This window comes from Dermacentor variabilis, chromosome 4 (genome assembly GCF_050947875.1).
Source record: "Dermacentor variabilis isolate Ectoservices chromosome 4, ASM5094787v1, whole genome shotgun sequence".
NCBI classification, from domain to species: domain Eukaryota; kingdom Metazoa; phylum Arthropoda; class Arachnida; order Ixodida; family Ixodidae; genus Dermacentor; species Dermacentor variabilis.
The window spans coordinates 170,345,699-170,366,731 of NC_134571.1; the positions used below are offsets into that span (position 1 = coordinate 170,345,699).

The 21,033-nt window shown below is 47.7% G+C and overlaps 1 protein-coding gene across 1 annotated transcript; it reads right to left on the minus strand.

Annotated features, from left to right (window-relative positions):
* Window positions 1-4: 4 nt before the first annotated feature.
* Window positions 5-20,265, minus strand: LOC142578418 (high-affinity choline transporter 1-like; the record flags this gene model as incomplete). The annotated part of the gene is made up of 8 exons (XM_075687806.1): window positions 19,995-20,265; window positions 17,738-17,845; window positions 16,907-17,062; window positions 4,328-4,476; window positions 3,738-3,887; window positions 3,091-3,220; window positions 2,358-2,575; window positions 5-475 (listed from the first exon to the last, which is right to left on the minus strand). Coding segments are annotated over exons 1-8 (1,575 nt in total), but the record flags the coding sequence as incomplete, so codon positions are not given.
* Window positions 20,266-21,033: the final 768 nt, after the last annotated feature.

Genomic DNA, 21,033 nt, shown 5'->3' on the forward strand with positions numbered 1-21,033 from the left:
CCTCCACCAAGGGCACCTTGTCGACCGCCTTGGCGTCGGGCTCAAAGCAGCCGAACACGTCCCAGTCGAGGGGCGCGCGTCCACCGGCGAAGAGCCACGAGGTGATGCCGGACACCGCCACCAGGGTGAGGAAGCTGATGACCATGGAGAAGGTGCGGAACGGGAAGCGCTGCACGCCCTCCTCGTAGTCGTAAAATGGGTACTTGATGAAGGGTGGTATCTTGAGAATGGACTCGCCGCCGCCCGCGCGCAGGAAGCAGCCGACCACGTAGGCGGCGAAGGAGCCGTACGTGTTCACGTGCTCCTTGAGGTAGACCACGCACACGAGCTGCGGGAAGAGGATCACGTAGACCAGGTCCGAGGAGAGGTACCACAGGCCGTAGATGGAGTCGGCCGTGAGCGCCATGAAGGTGGCCAGCGCGCCCACCAGCACAATGGACACGCGCATCACGCCGATCACCTCCTTCTCCGTGGCCTGCGAAGCACGGAATGCCAATTGAACGGACACTGTAACGACAAGAATTGCATCACGCTGGAAGGGAATATTGTGATTCCAAAGAACACGTATACGTATACTGCAGAATAAATCGAAAAAGAAGGAAAAACATAGCGCTCCCCTAGTCATATAACCTGTTGCTTCCCATCATGGGACAACACGTACGTTACTCACTTATCCTCAGTTCAACACGTTCAGAATCAAGCAATACCTATAATTTTTAGCGGTTTTATGTCTCAGACTCCTTCGTTACATTTTACGCATAACATTTTAACAATGCAGAATCTGGAAAAATATAGTGGAATTTTTATGTTTAAGTGCGCGTCCGGAAAGCTTCCATTTCCTTTGCTACATCCTAGTTATTTCGTCATGTTCCATCGACGCTTCTTGTTACGTAAAATAAGCACTTATTACTTACGCCCACGACTAATTACGACAAGCTCGCTGCAAATATTTAACGTGTTCAATGTGGAATTCAGTGCCGGGTGGTATAAAAGAGGGTTCTGTTGATTCATTTGAAAGGAATTTGCGTTTACATGGAATAAATACAGTTAACTTTTCATTATCCTTTTTATTTGCAACGTTCTTCTGTATGTTTAGACTTGTAGAATGAATATCGTATTTTTCATAAATAGGATTGTTCGCAACGTTGTAGATACTGAAAGCTGGTCTACAGTGAATGATGTTACAGCTGCTCTACATGTTCTGAATAGCCTGATGCTGTTCATTGTGTAGTTATCTTAGAGGGCAGCTCCTTGGCGCCCATTCCCGCGGCGAGCGTCGGCGTTGTCCCTCGGCGTAACCGAGTGAAAGGGACAGAGAAAAATGAAAGCGAACGCTGAGCGCAGCGTGAGAAGCAAAGCGTAGTGCCGCGTAAGGCTTGCGACGACCACTACACGATGGCGCCAGAGGAGTGGGCCCTCATCTGTTCACCGATGACATGCGGCGTTCGCGTCGCACGATACTATATATGGAAACAACGCGCTGCATGAGCGGAGGCCTGTCTGCGACGGCTGCTGTGAACTGCGCCCACGCGTCACCCACACGCTGCTTGTCGTGATCACCCGGCGAGCGACGCAGTCGCGTGACGCTTCACTCCATTTTCAACGTGCCGCACGAGACAGATTGTCCGCGCCAGCCAATATATCGCAAAATGAAAACGCATATAGAGCTGCTTTTGTATTTCGCATTAAGGATTATAGGTGAAGCAGGGATGAATGTTTTTCTTAGACGTAAGCATTACCAAGGGGTCTCGCAAATTACATCTTTTCACTATGGGACCTCTTTCTGTATTTATGTCTTCTTTGAAATGAGTATTTTGAACTTACGAAAATAATAAATAAAACAATACTCGTATTCTCGGTTATCACGCAAAGACGGTGGCACCACGACCGAGTCGCTGCGTCACGTCAGACGTCGCGGTCTCCTCGCTGATATGGCTTCTTTATCCGGAAATATCGGCCAAGGTCAATCCTTTATCTTATAATAAGGAGCGATAATTTCTTTGGAAAGAATTCTCTCATTTCAAACGGTACGTACCGATTCCTGTAAGAAGTAAGTATAGTCTCCGCCTCTGCATATCGTAATCCGCTGCGTCATTATTACGTGATTATTGTGCCAATGCCCATTCATCTGAAATGCACGTTCTCTGCTCCAACTTTTCAGATTGAGCGAACCGTCGTGGCACCTGCACGTGTGTGCACACTGTGTCTTCTGTGATGATTACCCACCGCAGGAAATCCACAGTGCCCTGTGACGTTCTGCACTACTGGCTACAGAACGAAGCTCCACGCTAGCGCACCCCAGTTAGCCAAGAAGAAAAATAAAACAAACAAACAAAGGGACCGGACGGAGCACGCACGTTCTGCCTGATGCCGAGTTTGTAGATATTCCAGGCGAACATGGAGGCCGCGCTGAGAATGGACGAGTCCGAAGACGACATCACCGCCGCGGAGACGGCGCCCAGCCCCATGGCGGAGACGAAGCCGGGCGTCAGGTACTGCAGGACCAGCGGCAACGTCAGCGACGTCGCCTCGCCCGTCAGTGGAACGGCCTTCGTGTAGCCCGCTTTCGTAAAGTCTGCACGCAAGGGCACAGAAAAGAGTTGGCGGTGCGAATACGCGTAGGTGAAAGCGAGCCATGCATGGGGCAAGAACCGATCAGGAACGGAAAATACCGTTCTCTGCGGCGTATGCATAACGTCTCGAATTCCATCTGAGCATGGCAGGTTCATGTAACGTCGCAAAGGACGAAGTTGAAACGGCCACCGCGATAACCTCGCACAATGGGGCCTGTCATTTCTCCCACGCGCGGTACGTGCCGTTCGTTGTGATCGTCACGCGTTTCCTGTCACGTAGGGCACCGAGCGACATATCCTTACAGGCTATGTCCATCGGTTATGAATGCCCTCTCCATGCAAGCTTTCCTTGACAGCTGAAGCGTATTTGATACTGCACCGGGCGGGCTGGTTGATGAGACCCAATTCTGTAGTGCAGTGCACTTGGGGTCTTTTCTGCTCCGTGATTCTGGCAATTACAAGTCGCTGGCATTGGCCGCGCACTCTGCTTTCCCCTGCGTAGCACTGCAGCACTCACTGGCTGCCTTGGCGACGGCGCCGATGACGACGGGTGGGATGGCCATGAACAGGCAGCCGAACGCCGCCATGTACGACAGCAGCTCGGCACCCTCGGCCGTGCGGCTCGAGAGAACCCGCTGGAAGTAGACCTGCGCGCGCAGCTCGTTGAGTGTGTTACAGAGCGACAGGTAGTAAGGAGAGAGGCGGCGGGCCGCTTTTAGCAGGGAAACTTGGTTTAGTCGGTGAATTGTCACGTTGCACAAGCAGCGCTAGAGCAGGCGAGGACTTCACTCGACCGTTCCTTAGACATGCAGGACATTGCCAGATATAACAGGTTTTCGTACCTGTCCATGTCTCTAGCACAGCTTCTATGTGTCACTGAGTCCCCTTCTATTACCGCAGTATTTTTCGAGCACGCACTGCAAAGATAGGCGACTTTCCCGAACGCTACAGAAAAGCCATTAGCCTCAGGTTCGCAGGTCCATGCACCATTGGAAAACGTGCGGCGAATAGTACACGCAGCAACAATATTTTCCGCTGAATGCGAGAGGGTATTTGTGTTCCTGTTGTCGCAGGAGAGTAGTACGTGCACTAGCCTGGAACCGGCGTAAAGGAGGTGGCTGCACGAGCGGTGATAAGTCGGTTCGGGACACAGGGTCCACCAACCTGCCAGGGCACGCCGCCCATCATGAGGAGGAGCATGGAGTCCCAGTAGTTGCCGAAGTCCTTCCACTCGACGCTACCCACAAAGTCGTTCCTCGGGTACGAGATCGGGCCCACTGCCTGGTGGAACATGGCGAAGGGCACCGACAGCCACTGAGCGACGAAGGGCAAGGACGCGCCAGCAGCCATGTGCCATGTGACCAATATAGAAAAGCACAATTACACTACTGAAGACTGTGGTGTTGAAGTTACATAAACAGGGAAAAAGGGCGTCGGGAAGGCTGGCCAATGTTCCAGTAAGTGGACTTATCTTTGTCAAAGGTGCCTTGTCAGCCCTCCGAGCATGACAAGGCTACCTTCGACTAGTATAGGTGCACCTATCGAAACGTTAACCAGCTCCCTCCTTAAATTTAGGCTTCTGAAGGCACGTTAGTCAGAAAACAATTCCAGAACGCCGTGCCTTAAGGCATGGTCTAGGACCTTATCGTGGACCTTACGAGGTCCTAGATTATACAGATGCCTCTTACTGTCGTCACACACAGTATCATTTATGGAGAATGTTTAGCAGGAAAGACAACCAAAGGACAACATACCAGGCCGAAGAAGATGGCAAGGAGCTGGATTACGTCCGTGTAGGCGACCGAGTAGAGGCCGCCCGTGAAAGTGTAGAAAAGGGCAATGCACGCCGACGCGATCACCGACTCTGTGCGCTCAAAGTCCATGATGACCTCTACGGTGGCGCCTGCGCAGTGAATAATTGGAAGGCGATTCAACCACCCAGTTGGAAGTCCATCAAAGACAATGTCTTCCTGAGCAAGTTTGGGGGTAACAATGGGCACAGTCACTGCGCACGGCGCTTACAGCTTCAGCGCTCAGTTGGGAGAGTAGGAAGTGAGTAGGAGTGCCTAATTTTTTTTACTGTACTTAGTTTTATTCTAGATACCCATGGAAACGCCCCAATTTAGACTACACTACTTTCGGCACTGGCCCGCGTTTTCAGATTGCACTGTCTTCGGGATCGGTCAGCGAAAAATGCTAGAAACCCAGAAACCAGACACAGAAAAGTGGGGGTGACTCGCTAAGGAAGGCACTGTCTTCAACATCGTGAACGAGTGTGTCCGAATAAACGATGATCTGTTTTGCTTTGTGTGGAACATGTCGCAATAGTAGGCAGAAGCGCCAATGGCATAAGTGGACGGTAACGACAACCGCCAGGAGAAACGATAGAAACAGATGCCTCGACCTTAAACCGTCACGCCTTTAAGAGGGCTCAATCAAACACATTGTTGGACTAGTTGTGTGTATGTGTATATATATATATATATATATATATATATATATATATATATATATATATATATATATATATATATATATATAAATATATATATATAAATATATATATATATATATATATATATAGTCATATCATCAGAAGCCGACAAACACTGAGACCGAGGGCAACCTTACTTGTGCTTAAAGATTTCCCCCATGTTTTCCTCTGTGTCTGTGTTTCTTGGCTTCTGATGATATGACTAATAAAAGTCGGGCCCCTCGGTTAACCCTCTTGTCTTTATTCTCGTTTACATATATATACATATATATATATATATATATATATATATATATATATATATATATATATATATATATATATATATATATATATATATATATATATACACACACCAGAATTTCGGCGCAGCAACAGACCAGGGATGACAGAACTTACACGCGCAAGACGCAATATACTTGCAATACATTTATTTCCGTAAGAAAAAAAAAGAATATAAACAATGTGTTTACCTTGGGCGCAGGCTGTGAACCCGCGCTATCAGCGACTCGAACTCTAAAACGAAGTTGCGACGCAATAACACGCGAGTCGGCAGAGGCGTATTTCATCCAAAAAAAAAAGGGGGGGGGGGGTGCACATGCATAAGTGAACATTCTATTGTGATCCGCAGTAACGAATATATTTTTTTCAGATTTCGCTTTTGGCTATGCTGATGAGCATCTGCTCTATATAGCCTGTTTTCTCCTGGAAATACATTAGTTGAAAGTGTGCGCATGATTCATGTTGTTTCTGTCATGTCTGGTTTTCGCTACGCCACAATTCTGCTAAAAAATTAACGCAGTGCTTGTGTTCCTGCCGGTATACCTGTGAGGAGCACTGTGTTCTGAGTTTTGTCGTCCTCTCAATATATATACACGGTATACGTTTGTGCGCAATTCGCACAGCATACGCTGGTGAGGGCAGACTTTTACACGTTACAGAAAAGGTAACTGATCACAAGTGCTTCATTCAAAAATGTAATTGATTACTGTGACCAATTAGTGCCCGACGAAAATAATTACGGAAATAATCAAAATAAATAAATTTTCTTACGTTACTTCCGTTTGAACTTATTATTCGTTGAGAATCAGCTGTGATCATGAATAATCGATCAAATGTGCACGCTGGGTCGGTGCTCTAACGTGCGGACATCTTGCGCGCAAGGCTGTCATTACTCAGCAGCTGGGTCCTCGGTGAAGTGTAGGCGTTTCATGGTTTCATAGTTGCTGGTCTTTCAAGGAGACGCCCCCGGTTGGACCAATGAGAAGCTGTACAAATGGTCCGTGGGCGATTTCGTGGCATTAACGTCCCAAGTGGTAGTCGCTATCGAGACATGCCAGCTCCGGTTCGGTTCGGCGGACAACGCCTGGTTGAGCCTTAACACGAGAAAGATGCTGAGCTCCCGGACTGGCCCGTCTTAGCATGCTTAACCGCGAGGCTGCTGCGCGGCACAATCTCGGGCGTTGTGTGCTGCAGTTGCCACCAAATTCAGGTTCCTAAAGCTGCGTCATGTGTTAGAGCTTATCTCGTCAGTAAGGTAACTATTTACATGTAATTGGTCATTGAAAATATTAACTGAATTACAGTGAGCGTTACCAAGTAAAAAATGCAATTCTTTAATTGCAATATTATCAACAAATGTAACAGATTCCGATTAATTAATTACACATTATTACTTAAGTGCGAGTCTTCTGGTGGCCCACGAGAGGTCTGAGCATCCAGACCCTTATATAGGTGCCGCGTATTGCAAATATGGGGGCAGTGGATTGCACTGCGCTTCAACAGGAAGCGGGGGCTCCTGTTTAAATAAATAGAAAAAGAAATCTGTTTTCTCGACAACCACTGCAATATTTGACGAACAGGTAGGTGTTCATGGAAACCTTTCAAAATTGTAGACATTTCCCTCATAAGAACGCGATTCACGCAAAAGCTACGGTGTTGAATGCAATATTCTAGGGGCTGTACAAAGCTCAAAGGACATTAAAACAATAAATCAGTTTAGACGGAAAGAACGTTTTTGAAGACATTGTTGCCGTTAATTTCGAAATAATAGGTTGATTATTACAAGAAAATAATGAAGGTCGAAGTTTTTGAATTTCGGGCCGAATTCCGAAAGGCGGTAGGTCACTGTGTCGACACGAAAGTGTTTCTTTCATATTCAGGCCACTTTTGCTCAGCAGAGGTTTCCGAAACTCGCCATGTTCAATCTCTGGCTCCATGAGAACACAATGTAAAATTAACTATGCCCTAGACAAGATAGAAGACAGTGTCAAAATCCATGACATCACAGTGAACTGTTGCGGGAACTTCAAGGAGGCGTCAGCACCCGTGTTTTGTTATTGCACTTTTTCTGGCTCACCAAGCGTCTTATCGTGGTACGAGTGGTGATTTTGGCATTTTAGAAGGGTGATTTACTGAAATACAGAAGAAATCATTTTTCTCTTCAGTGTTCCTTTGCAGACCAATTCTCACGAGGTCTGGCCATCATGAGCAGGCACGAGCGGTGCATACAATGCGCGATTACAATCGTGCCTGCAAAGTATTACACCGCTACGCCTCACGAAAACGGCTGAAATTTCGAACCAAAAGTCGTGCTCGCTTCTCCTCGCGGGTGCCGCGCTCCCAGTCGACGTCATTCGCACAAGTGAACCTACGTAGTTGGCACTGCTGTGACGTCACTCACAGTGACGCGTGACTTTGAAAATTAGTAAATGCAACAGCAAGTATTTATTTGTCATGTTGCTTCAATAGACGAATTAAAGTTTAAGCAAATAATAAAACACACGAACCGAATGTCTGCGTGTTTATCTTGTTTTTGTTTTACTTCGTACCTTAGAAAAAGAGATGCACTTCTGTTTCGTCTGCTTGTTGTTCCCACGTCGTGCAGTCGCACGCACAGGGAACGAAAGTATGCCGTTTTCTACACGTTCCAGCGCACGGTCATGCTCTGTGATCCGCGAGCGTCTGCCTCAGTGTTTATGTAGCACTCACTTATGATACCGCCAGTCAGGTGCCAGCGGTACAATGACGCGGTGTCTCGCGGCAAATATCCGTGAACCGGGCCAGCCTCTCCAAATGTGCACACACTGACGGATCCAGTTCACAGCAGCGGCCAGATGACAACGCAGGTGTATCGCGCACAGCTTGGAAGCTCTTGCACGGAGCGGAACGAAACAAGCGCAAACGCAACAGCTCGTGGGCACGGGCGAAGGACTGTAACCGGAAGCCCTCCGCGCAGCAAAAACACGAGAAAGAAAAAGAAGGCGGGGCTCAGTGACGAGTAGGTGACGCGGTCCTCCGTCTCCGGTACGGGAGAACGCGGGGAAGGAATTTTGCTTGCGGAGGATAGACGGGGAAGTGGAGAGAGCGTCCATTTTGACAGTGAAGCTCGCCTCCTGAAATCATGGGTTCGCGACACTTCAAATATTTCTATCGCTGCTAATAATGAACTAATTTGAAAAAAATATTGTGGTAGAACGCTCGTTAGAGGGAGCGTAGCAATTTTCAGTGTAGAAACAAAATTTACTATTGGCCATAAAGGGAGTACTGACCCAAAAAGCTTTGTATTCTACTTTTTTTTTCCTTTTTTTTAATTATCGTTTCACTCCATAACTGCGGTACGAAGTCTCGATTTCTCGACAGCAGCACAAATGATAAATTACACCACATTTTGCACGATCCGTTCCAAACGCGCCTAAAGCGCAGCGTAGGTGCGGACGTGGAAAAGGAGACTCATCAGAGGATTTCCTCTGCGGCGATCGCCTTTGCGTGACGTAGGGCACAACCAGCTAAGGATCTCACCAGATTTTCTTCAACCAGCCAATCAGTTCCCGCCTGACGGCGACACAGTCGACGACGAGGTACTATCGCCGAAAGTGATCATCGCTTCGAAAGCAGAAGTGGCGGGGTGAGGTTCTTGAAGGCCGTACAATGACCGCTTAGTCGAAAGCGGCAAAATTTGGAAACAAAGGTGGGGGGGGGGGGGGCGGGGAGGCACTATCTCCCCTCCTGCCCCGTCGTTTGCTGAATCGACTCAGCTTTTGGCAGCTTGGCCATACTGGCAGTAATATGTGGTGCAACGAGACAAGTTTCGGTGACGTGACAGGTAACCTTTACCCGTCCCAGGCCATGCTGCTTTTGGCGTCCGTTTTGAACTCGTCGCAGATAAAAAAATTATTTGTCGCACCCTCAGGGAACTGAGGTTTCCTAGTGCCATCACTGGATCGACGGCTATCCAAAGGAGCAATAAAGGCTCGAAAAACATTTTCAGCCAGCACACCTCCAAAGGGATCCTGAACCAAACCTCGGCCTTGGTGAGAAAACACAGTGCGTGGATAGCATACACTGGTCTAAACATCGCAGCCAAATTTCGCAGTCGTGCGCGGCGCGTGGAGCTCGCAAACGGACCGCGAAGTCACCTTTCTCTCAAATGTTCTCATGTGAACATAGGCCTGCTCTTTTCTGGACGCTTTCTTTCGTGATATAGTGCACTCCCATATGCGACTGCTATTGGCCCATAGCTGACATCATAGAGTTTCTCGCTATAACACCAGAGGGAAATCAGGCGCTACCGTCTACGGGAGGTTCCTAAGGGGCGCTGTGCCGTCATGAGAATGATGGTATATCTGTCTGCGAGGCTTGTGTTGGCTGGTATTGTAAGAGGCTTCATCTAAAATGTAGATATGGCTACACAAATAGCGCTTTCTTAAAGTAGGATCCTTATAAAATGTTTCCATTCACGCATATTACATCTTGCACTGAAGTTTACTCACCTACAATGTATAACCAAGCGAAGAAAAGCAAGAACAGACGACAAACTGTTCCAAAGCGAGCGCGAATCTTGTCTGTCCTCCAACTTTAGCGGCTCGCGGATACTTTTTACGTTTCATATAATTATACATGCAATAACAAGTTCTCATAATTAAACAAAACATGTTTTTGTGTAATAATAAGGCTAAAACAGCTTTTTACCTGCTGATTTAGTAGAAAATGCATCATTGTAACAGAGGGAACGGTGCTTGCCAGGCACGTCTTCGAGGTGTCCTGGCTCTCTGAGGACGATGCCAAGCCGAAGTCACAATATACCGGCATTCCCATCCATACCACAGAGCAGCAGTGCCAGATTTTCCGATAGGTAGTATAGTGAAAAACTCTATGGCTGACATCAATCAAGAAGAGTATTTGGATCAACGCACTTCTTCATACTGTTATCGTATATATTTATTGACGCACTTTAATAAACAGGCTGAAGTAAGTGAAAATCTGTTACTTTCGAATTTCTATAATAATTACGTACTTCCGGAAGAAGCCGACTACAGTCTGCTCACGATAGGCCGTGGCCGCCCGCATAGGAAATAAAGCTTTGGCCACCCTGCTTATATCGATGTCGTAGTCATCGGGTCTCGCTAATTTCGACTATTTTTGAACAACCATCTAGCCTCGAACTACGCGAAACTTAAGGTCAGACCAGAAGCATGCTTGACAGTGCGCGCTCATTCCTTGCTGCGCCTGGTTAGACGCCTTTGCAGACTTTACTGCGTATAGAACTATTGATAGCGCTTCACGATGCGCAAGTTGGATGTGGCAACTATCCATCGGTCAATCCGAACGCCGCTTTCCTTTTCTCACGCGAAGACCGCGCTGCAAGCCGGACAGTGACGTACTCGTGTCCCTGCGCCTACATGACGTCGCTCGCGGTGACACGTGACTTCGAGAATTATTCAAGGCAACATCTGTTACTTCTGTGATGTGGTGCTTGAATTGACGAACTGAAGTTTAGAGAAGTAATAAAATACGCTAACGGAATGTCTGCCTGTTTTTTTTTTTTGTTTTTTCTTTATTTCGCACCAAAGCACTACTTCCGCTTCGTCTGCTTGTTCCTACGGTCGTGCAGTCACGTGCGCAGGCACCGAAACTATGCCATTTTCGACCGTGTTCGAGCGCGTGATCAAGCTGTGCGATTCACTTGTTCTGCTTCACTATTCGTGTAGCACTGAATTATACCGCTAGTCATGTGGCCTCATGCATAGCGCGCAAAATCGTGCGCTGCGCGAAACGAGACAATCAGAACAGCTCACGCGCAACGCCGTCAGCGTTGCGCCGCGAAACAAAAAGAGAAAGTAAGAAAGAAAGAAAGAAAACAAGGCTAGCAGAAAAAAAATCAACCTTCGCTTTCGCCTTCATCCTCTTTAGCGTACGCTAAATTGACTCTTTTTTTCTTTATTCCAGGCCCTAAATCAAGACTTTGCTTCCTAGAGTCATTAGAATTTACCTTTCTTCTATCAAGTGGAACAAATCTCATTCAGATTGGCCCGGGCGTTGTCTCATAAAAGCATTTCTACATATTACATGTATCTGAACAAGTGGCTTCGGAGTCTGCCTCGATCGATCTGAAGTGCTTCGAACGTAGCTTCCGTTTGTTCCGTCCATTCGTTGTTAGTATATTTAGTGAGATTTATAGTGTGTTCCAATTATGACCAGCATCGGAGACAGTCTACGTAGGCAGCTAAGGTGACAGCCGAGAAAGCTTTGAGGCCATTTACTCAAACGAGTTTCTAGCCGTCTGGAAGACGCACGGAAGACGCTTCTGCGACGTGAGGTTACCTCGCGGCGACAAGAACAAGTTGAGAAAGGCACCCATTATTTCTGTATCTTAAGTATTTGCGCCTGCAAACCAATAAAAAACGCGATGTAGCTTACATTAAAGGGACACTAAAGGTTACTATGAACTCAAGTTACAGTGATAAAGCAATGCTGTAGAACGTCTAAGGCGTCAATATAATTGCGAACAGAGCTTTAGTAACCGAGAAATTGAGGTAAATGCACGACACGATTTGAGACCTTCCAACGACATTTCGGTAGTAGCCCGATGACGAAGGCGCTCCTCATCATAATTTATGTCACTAGTACTCAACTACTAGTATTAAAAAGATCATTTCATTAGGTTATATAGTCGGGAAAACATGCTACTTGTCTACTTCTGTTCAATTCTAAGAAAAAATAACATTTTGACGTTACCCTTCAGTAGTATGGGCGGTCGAAAGGTTTCGTTTTCGCTCGACTCGGCACGCTCGACTCTGCGCTGCGCGCGCTTTGGAGTTTCAGTTGTTTCGTTATCGCGTCGTGCCTCGCAGGTTCTGCTGGCTCGCGAAACTTGCATTTGTAACAAGAAGCGAGAACGCCACGTCCGTGTGATGTCGCGGGATGCGCGAACGGTCCGCGGAACTTGGCCAAGGGCAGTTGCAGCGGCGAATCCAACGTTGCTTATCACTGTGTGCCAACGAGTGAACCTCTCCGATCGAAGTGGTTAAGTGCCGTACCTCTGCCACAGCGCGTTGGCAATGAGCCGAAAAATCGCAAAGTGTGCTCGCTGCACTTTCGTCCAGAGAATTACGAGTTCAACGCCGACTTACTGAAGTCGTGTGGAGTGCCTTTCAAAGCAATGCTTTCCCGCGGCGCCTTTCCGTCGGTCTTGCCTGCATTCTCCGAAGCGCAAGAACAACTGCAGGTCGAAGACGGGGCGGTGAGGGCGGCATTTGGTTTTCACAAAGCAAAAGCTACAAATGTGCGAATATGCACAGCCATGACATGCAGTTGCCGTCGTAGTAGTACGCAACGACGCCGGCAGCGCGAGCCCTCCGCAGTAGGTCACGTTCATCATTGCTTAAATCGCTGAAGTCAAACCCAGCATCCCGGGCCAATGTGTCGTCGTCAGAGTCGTCCATTGCAACGAGCGTCAAAGTTGGCGTCATAAAATAAAGAACCAGCTTATCGTCGCGAGCTTTCCCGTCCGCTAGCCACCATAGTTCCGTTTTCGCACTGCTGTGGGCTCCGTCTTGGCTCTGTTTCTGGCCGTGCGTTTGCGTTGTGCGCAGAAAAGCCGTAGCGCCGTCTGCGGGCGCCGTTTTGTTACCGACGGAGCTACGTCACTATGAGAGCATGACGTCAGCACTCCTCGATCGGAGGGCGGGGGACTTGAACTACGCTAGAAGTACGCGGACGCTTCAGAACGCATTTTCACTTCAAATAAGTCTCTTCTTTGCATGAAACAAGCGTTTCAAGGTTTCCGGGATGGTATTTAAACAGTCCACGTTGACTTAATATTAACTTTTAATGCCCCTTTAAGGGCGTAGGATGTAGCGTGCCTACGTTTTCTTGTGCACGGACAACTTTCCTGTCGGCTTCCCAAGCGTCCAGCTCAGCCGCCATATTGTTTCGACAGGAAATTAGCCTGCCTCATTTTTGACTTCGATACTGTTTTCGCGAAGCTGTCTACTTTGACGTCTTCCCGAATAAAACCCCTGCATCTACGCACCACCGCCGCTTTTCTAAGTAGCGACAGCCTTTGTTGTGCGACGCCTTTTCCCCTCACACCAAATCCGGTTCCGGTATTTCCGGTTTCAAAATTTCCGGTTCCGGCGTTCCCGCTTCCTGGAGTTGCGCTGCGGGAATTTCCGCTTTGACTGCTGTTAGCGTTTTGCGCCGCGTTTTCCTCTCACACCAAATCCAGTATCGGCATTTCCGTTTTTAAAATTTCCGGTTCCGGCGTTTCCGGTTCCTTGAGTTGCGCTGCGGGAATTTTCGCTTTGACTGCTAGTTGACGATGGTGAGATGCCCGCGGCTGCTTAGCAGCGCTGTGGCAATCACCATAAGAAGAATGCAAAGGGGACAAGCTGTTGTATTTCGCTGAAGTAGTAGTTCGCGGTCGCTGTTTTCCAAATGCACGAAAAACGGCAGTGGTCTCCAAGCGCCCAGGCACTACATTCCACTGTACGTTGTCGCTCGTACCACAACCCGTCGCAGGTTGACGCGAAGCAGCGAACACGAGCAGATCGCTGGTTACAGTAGGCGGTGGTTCTTGGATGGAATCGCATTCACAGTTTCAACCGCAGCTCGTGCAATTGAAGCCTCTCAGCGGCTTGAAAGTAAACAACGCTAAAAAACAAAGTGTCACTTCCACTCGGAACAGGAAGCTGCAGCTACGTAAGTTCCGCTTGACGCCGGAAGCTAAGGGGGTGAGTGGGAGAGGAGCGTGGAGGAGGAGAGCAGGTTGGCGGCACTTAACCTGGTCCAGTGCTTTAAAACGTGCTTTAAATCCCAGTGCTTTAAAACGTGCTGCACTGCAGGCCTTAATTAAATCGTGTCACGGAACTCTTTTCAAACTGTAAAGCTAGCTTTTCTGCCTGGTTTGGCGGCAGCTTAAGATACGTACACAGTGAAGCTGTGTACGTAATTCAATTTTTGAACTCGTGACGCATTCACGGACAACTTTTAAGAGTTAAAATGAGTGGTAATCGTTATGTCGTCGAACATTACGGTGGCTTCAAGTTTCTAAAGAGCGCAGAAGCGAATTTTACAACGTGTACATTGAAACTGTTGTGTTCGTGGCGAACTCTACACACAATGTGATTTATAATATTCTGCTTGAAAAAGGCACTAGGAGCGGCTATTTAACGCTATTTTAGAGAGCAGCGGACTATACGCTCCGACATTTTTTAGGTTCGGGCACTCAACTTTTGGAGCCAAGTGACCGATCAAAGCCTTGTGACATCACTGTCACTGTGTTAGCAAAAATCATGAACTAGAGAAGCAGTTCGTCACAACACAACAGCTGCCTAACTAATTACAACGCCGCACAGCCACCCACCGCGTAGCAGACGGATGGATGGATGGATGGAAGGTAGGAGTGTCCCCTTTGAAACGGGGCGATGGCAGTTGCCACCATGCTCAGATTTTTATTTTGCCTTTTATTTTTATCTGTGTTGTATGTTATTGAATTTCTCGATTTTCTTTAAATACGTCTTCCTACCGTTTTAACCTTATGTCACTCTCTGCTTTTGAGCCACCAATCCTCCTATCGCCTTTTGCTAATTTCCACCGCATATTTATTTACATGACTATCATTATCTCTGAACCCTAGGGCCTCAGGAAGGGTGACTCTGGCCGCATCGACATCGGGATTGATACCATCACATTTTAGTATGAGGTGTTCCATTGTTTCTACATATTTACCACACACAGTACATGTGTCTTCTTCTTCGTTAAATTTCTTTTTATAGCTCCGCGTTCTAAGACATCCTGATCTAGCTTCAAAGAATAGGGCACTGCCTCTTGAGTTATCATAAAACGCTTCCTTCCTGATCTGCTGTTTCCAGTATCGATATAGTTCCACACTATGCTTCTTTTCCATTGAATTTATCCAATTTTTACCTTCCGCATTTTTAACCTGTCGTTTAATGCTCTGTCTTTCTTCGTCCTTGCGTCTAGCATACTTACTGGTTAGCTTCCTAGCTCTTTTCCGCCATTGTGAGTCAACGCTCTTTCTGTATAGGTATTTAAACACCTTAGCTGCCCACCTGTTATCGTCCAATTTCCACAGACGTTTTTCGTATAGGATTTTACTCTGAGCTTCCCGTGCTTCGAACGATGCCCAGCCCCTATCTCCCTGTACTGCTTCGTTTGTGGTTTTCCCATGGGCACCTAGTGCTAACCTTCCCACAGCTCTCTGATTTACTTCTAGTCTCGACTGAACCTCTGCCCTTAAACACAGGACCGCATTCCCGAAAGTAAGCCACGGCACCATTACTCCCTTCCAAATGCCTCTCAGTACCTCATACCTGTTGTGCCCCCCCAATGCCTTATGTTTCATTATCCCGGCATCTCTTCGCCCTTTTGCTAATGAGAGACTGTTCGTGCTTTTCCGTGTACATCTGCCCTTTGTTTATCCATACCCCGAGATATTTGTATTCGGCCACTCGGGGTATTTCATGGCCTTGTATTGTAAGCTCCTGATCAGTTGTATCGTTGAAAAACATCCCCACCAGACTTAGCTGCACTAAAACTGAAACCTAAACTGTCTCCTTCGTCCCCACAGTAATTAACCAGAGTTTGCAAATCTTCCTGGCTATCTGCTAACAGCACAATATCGTCCGCATACATTAAACCCGGTAGTCGTTGCTCAACAACCTTTTCGCCTAATCTGTACGACAGATTATACCCTAGATTGCTTCGTTGTAACCTTCTTTCCATGCTTATCATATAAAGCATGAACAGCAGCGGTGATAGAGGACAACCTTGCCTTAATCCTTTGTGAACCTCGACAGTTGTCGTACTCTTAATTCCTTCCCATGTTATTTCAACATTATTTTCTCGATATTGTTCCTGTAGAAAATCAATTACCTCATTACCGATACCTTCAGCTTTTAATATGTTCCACAGGAGTTCCCTGTTCACATTGTCGTATGCACCACTTATGTCCAGGAAGGCTAAATACAGAGGTCTATTTTCCGCCTTAGCTATTTCTATGCACTGGGTAAGCACGAACAGGCTATGATCTAAGCGCCTACCACTTCTGAACCCGTTCTGAAGTTCTCCGAGTATTCTATTACTTTCTACCCATGACTGCATTTTTAATTTCACCGCCTGCAGCGCCAGCCTATATATAACTGATGTTATCGTAATTGGTCGGAAGGATTTTATGTTCTTATCACCTTTCCCTTTATAAATCAAATTCATTTTACTCTGTTTCCAGCTGCGCGGAATTTGCTTATTTGTTATGACGGCCTCCAATGCTTTTATCAGCGTTTCCTTGCGAACAGGTTATAAAAGCGCCACCTACGGCCGTCGTTTAGACGAAAGTGGGCGCAAGCTGCTCCCATAGAAACCGGATATCTGTGCAGGTCGCGAGTTCCAGTAGGTCGTGATTGGAATACAGCCTAAATTTCCCATGCCAGTACCAAATATATTTCTCTTACAATGATGGCAAACCGAGCAAGTTGTAACTAGTCTACGCAAGCATCTACAAAGAGCGCCGTAACATCACCGACCGGCGCCATCTTACCGAGGGCGGCGAGGATGGCGGCCGACCAGAACACTTCGCCGCAAAGGGCCGGCAGGAAGAGCAAGCAGCCCATGCGGGCGCCGAAGTGCTGCTGGAAAGGGTCCAGCATTGTCTTGTAGCCGGCCTTCCTCATCTTGACTGCGAACAGGTATCCGCCTGCGCAGAGCATAAGGAGCACCTGAAACGTAACGCGCTTCTAGCGCCATGTTGGTGCTTGTTCTTGCATATGTGTTTCTCGGGAAAGCTGTCGTGTTCGAATTTTGAACCCTATAATATGTGCACCGATTCTGCGCAGTAAGCAAATCGAGGCTCTAGATTTCTTTCGCCGTAACTGATCTTTGAGGCATAAAAATCCATACATTAAATCATATTTACAATGTACTGTGTCACGGTAAATACTCAAGGAAGTGAGGAGCCACCACGTGACCTCCGCCAAGCTTCTTGTTCGAGTGCCACAAAAAGTTCAGGGCCGCGGTGACAGGCCTTTCCCTGCTTCTTTGTATCTCCTTGTTGAAGTCGGTAGTGTTGCATAGAAAAGTATTTTTTATTATTAAAATATGCGACAAGTGCACATCAGATCGTGCGCGTGCGTGTCAAGTGTTTCTTTATGTGTGTATATGCGCTCGAGATTATGTTGGCTGCGTCTGCCTCTGTACATATGCGATTTTGTGTGAATACCTACAGTAGTGAACAAAAAGATATTTTGCATTTGATATTTTACGAACAACGTACTTGTGTCAATATTCATGCGCCAAGCTTCAAACAGACGTGACGAGGAGGTCACCGATGGCACCCTACTGTAAACCGAACTACCCGATCAGTTCAACTCACCGATGAGCAGGCTGAGGGCGTATCCGAAGGGAGCCTGGCACCAGGCGAGCCCGCTGATGTAGATCACTTCGGCGGTACCATTGATATAACCGCCTCCAACCCAGGTCGCTGAAGAGACGAGAAAGGCTCAACTGTCATAACCCATTGTATGCCAACACTGCAGGTGTAGGCTCACATTATACCGCATACCACTTTAGAAGCTTATCACCCCGGCACCTCTTTCTCGCGATACGGAAACACGCCATTGAAATTTCAGTTCCACCCGAAGGGCGATGCATTGACAGCGATGCCAAGGGTTGTGCCTTAACGGCTCGGACACTACGCACCACGTGACGCGGGTGCTACGTGTTAGCAAGACGTAGCACGCACGACAACTGCTGCTGGGCAGAATGGAACACCACCCTAACGTTAGCCTGACTTTTACTGTCTGTTCTGCTCGGACCAGTGCATGCACACAGCAGCATGCTCCGCAGGAATGCTGTAGTGCACTTATATAGCTGCGCGTGCAGACAACGTTTATGCTGGCAGTGGAAGGCAAAACGATCTACCCTGGCTTGAACAGCTTGAACCACTTGAGCCGCTTGAACAGAGCATTGATGGTGCGTCCACTTTGACAAAAATGACAAAGTTGACGCACCATCAATGCTCAGCTCTCGAAACCCCTCTAACCCTCTCCCCGCAAGCTTCGAATGAGCCGACCATAGCGGGACAGCAGGTAGTGGCGCGACGGAAGGAATGCGCCTCGAGCGTCCATTTCTATCGCCAGTGAGCCACTTCAGCGGTGAATATAGGTTGCGCCCCGCGGAACGCGAGCCTAAATGAGCAAATCTTGTCGCTTCCCATATAAACTGTGTGCAACCAACTTAGACTGTCGCACTTGCGGGCGCTGTGGTCATCTAGATTGGCCAGCGCCTGTTCTGAGAAATTGCACTAGCCTATAAGAACCATTTACCTTGTGAATACGCGTCCTGGTAGTAGACAGTGATCACTACGTCTAAGCACAGTAACAATTTATCGGCTCGTTCCATCGAGTAGCATTCGCAGCACCGCCGTATCCGGCAGTGCCAGCCACAGTACAATACTTATCACCACATTCCAATGAGAGTCCTTGTTTATAGTATATATGAGTGGTTGAAGAACGGAAGACACTTTAATGGGATTTTGTGGCCAGCTCTGAAAACTAACACGCCAGCTGAGAGCACCAATTAAGGTTACCAGCAAAGCGCCAAGAGAAGGAAAGTCACTGCGCCTTAGCAATTAAGTTAACTATGCATATGCTGTGTCAGGTAAAGCATTTCTAAAAAAATTGTGAAGCAATTGCAGAAGTGCAAAGAGCTGTGGAAGTTATACTAATGCTCCCTGGAATCAGAGTGGCAGGTAAGTTGTTCCTCACACTTCTGGCCTTCAGTGTATACATGGAATTCTAACGGGAGTTCATCTGTCACTTCTTATGTAGATTTGACACAATATTTAATGTCATCAGGTTTAATTTCACGGTACCGGGCGCTCTGAAATTGCCCCTGTGAAGAACTGACCTCGCAGCCGTCTCATTGCGATTTGGAACATTATGGTATCGTATGTCTCTTCAACCATATCAAACAATCGCAATGTTGCTATAGACGACATGGTTCCTTTTACGCGAGGAAGAAACGGTAAGACGTATGAGCAAAACTACCATCGCTAATCCGAGCACCCAGGCCAGGACTGATTTCTTAACACCGTCGCCAGGTGTGCCATATCCCTTTTCCGTTCTTAACGTTAGGAGTGCAATATTATAATGGTCCGAAAAATAGGCCGTTTTAGTCGTGCGATTGGTCAGAATGGGGCTTTTGCTGACCAGACATGCGAGGGCAAGCGAACGGTTCATTCTCCGAACCGTAAGAAGATTGCGCCCCTGGGGTATGTGTCTGCCTAGTGGACATGTCATTTTTTTTCGCTGCTGAAGTGCTGATTGACTGGAGGTGCCTGTCTCCTGACGTATACGAGTGGCATACGAGCCAATCAGAATTTCAGCGCTCGCACAGGTCACGTCATCGAAGTTCTAGCACGGTTTCGCTATAGAGAAGCACTTTGTTGGGAAGTGTTTTCAGAAACACACACTTCTTGGCGCCACCTTAAAGTAGTACTTGCCGCGTACCTCCAACAATTATCGTAATTATAGACTTGGGGCTCCTGCGCGTGTGCCGCAGGCGCCAGCAGACGGAGACACTGAAATCGACGCACGATCAAAATTTACTGGGATCTCAGCGGCGCTTACCGGTCATAGTAAAGACGCCGATGAACAGCCCGATGTTTCGGCCGGCGAGCATGATGTTGGATTGTTCGCCCATGCTCATTGATAAAGTGCTTCGACGCGGTGCATCGTTCTTGCGGCCGGCCCAGATGCCCACCACCAGGATGATGAGGTAGAAGAATACGATGGCCACCAGGCCCGGTATGTTGATCGCCATCTCGCTTAGGTTTCACGTGGACGGACAGTCTCTCGGGGACAGGCAGGGGCACCGGCGGAGGAGCGGCTGAGTGCGTGACCTGCGAGCTCGACGGTCAAAAATAATTATGGCGGACGCTGCGCTCTGCTCCTCGCCGTCGTCTTCGTCCTCTAGCGTGCTTTAGCGCAGAGCTCGTGCCTCGTGTGACGCCTTGTTCTCTTTGTCCTTGAGTCAGTTTCAAGCGCAGCGCATTCCCAGGAGCCATGGAAAGCAAAAAAATAATTTTCTCGCTAAATTCTTAAAACGCTACGTTGCGGTACCTTTTTCTTTTGATATTATGAAACGTTTCCATCAGTGTTTCTTCTTTTTAGACTTGAGTAATTATACTTCTAAGCCTGCTCGATTCTTCGTCACTCCCAATACTGAGTGTAAGCATTATACGAGGCCGAAACGGGAAGTTTTTGCCCTTATTTTTTTAGCCATATTACGATTGTAAATGCGAAGTCAACATATATCCATTCCCAGCGGTGGACCTTTCTTTGGCCGGGCACGCCTTATCTGCCGGTAGTGCCGCGGCACGGCGCTGCTGTCAGTTGTTGAAGTGCGGAAATGCGGTTTTGTTTGAAATCAGGGGTACAATCAGGACTCCATGTGAACCAGAGGTCAGTGGGTCGCCTCGCATTGGGCGCTCACGCGAAGACTACAAATGAAGTTGTGCAGGGTGATATGGCCTGGACTACTTTTGAAGTGAGGGAAGCTCGCAGTAAGATTGAGTATGAAGAACGACGGAGGAATATGGAAGAAAGTAAATGGGCTGGGAGAGTATTGAGGTATCTGTACAGGAAAAACATTGGTTCACAGTGGAGG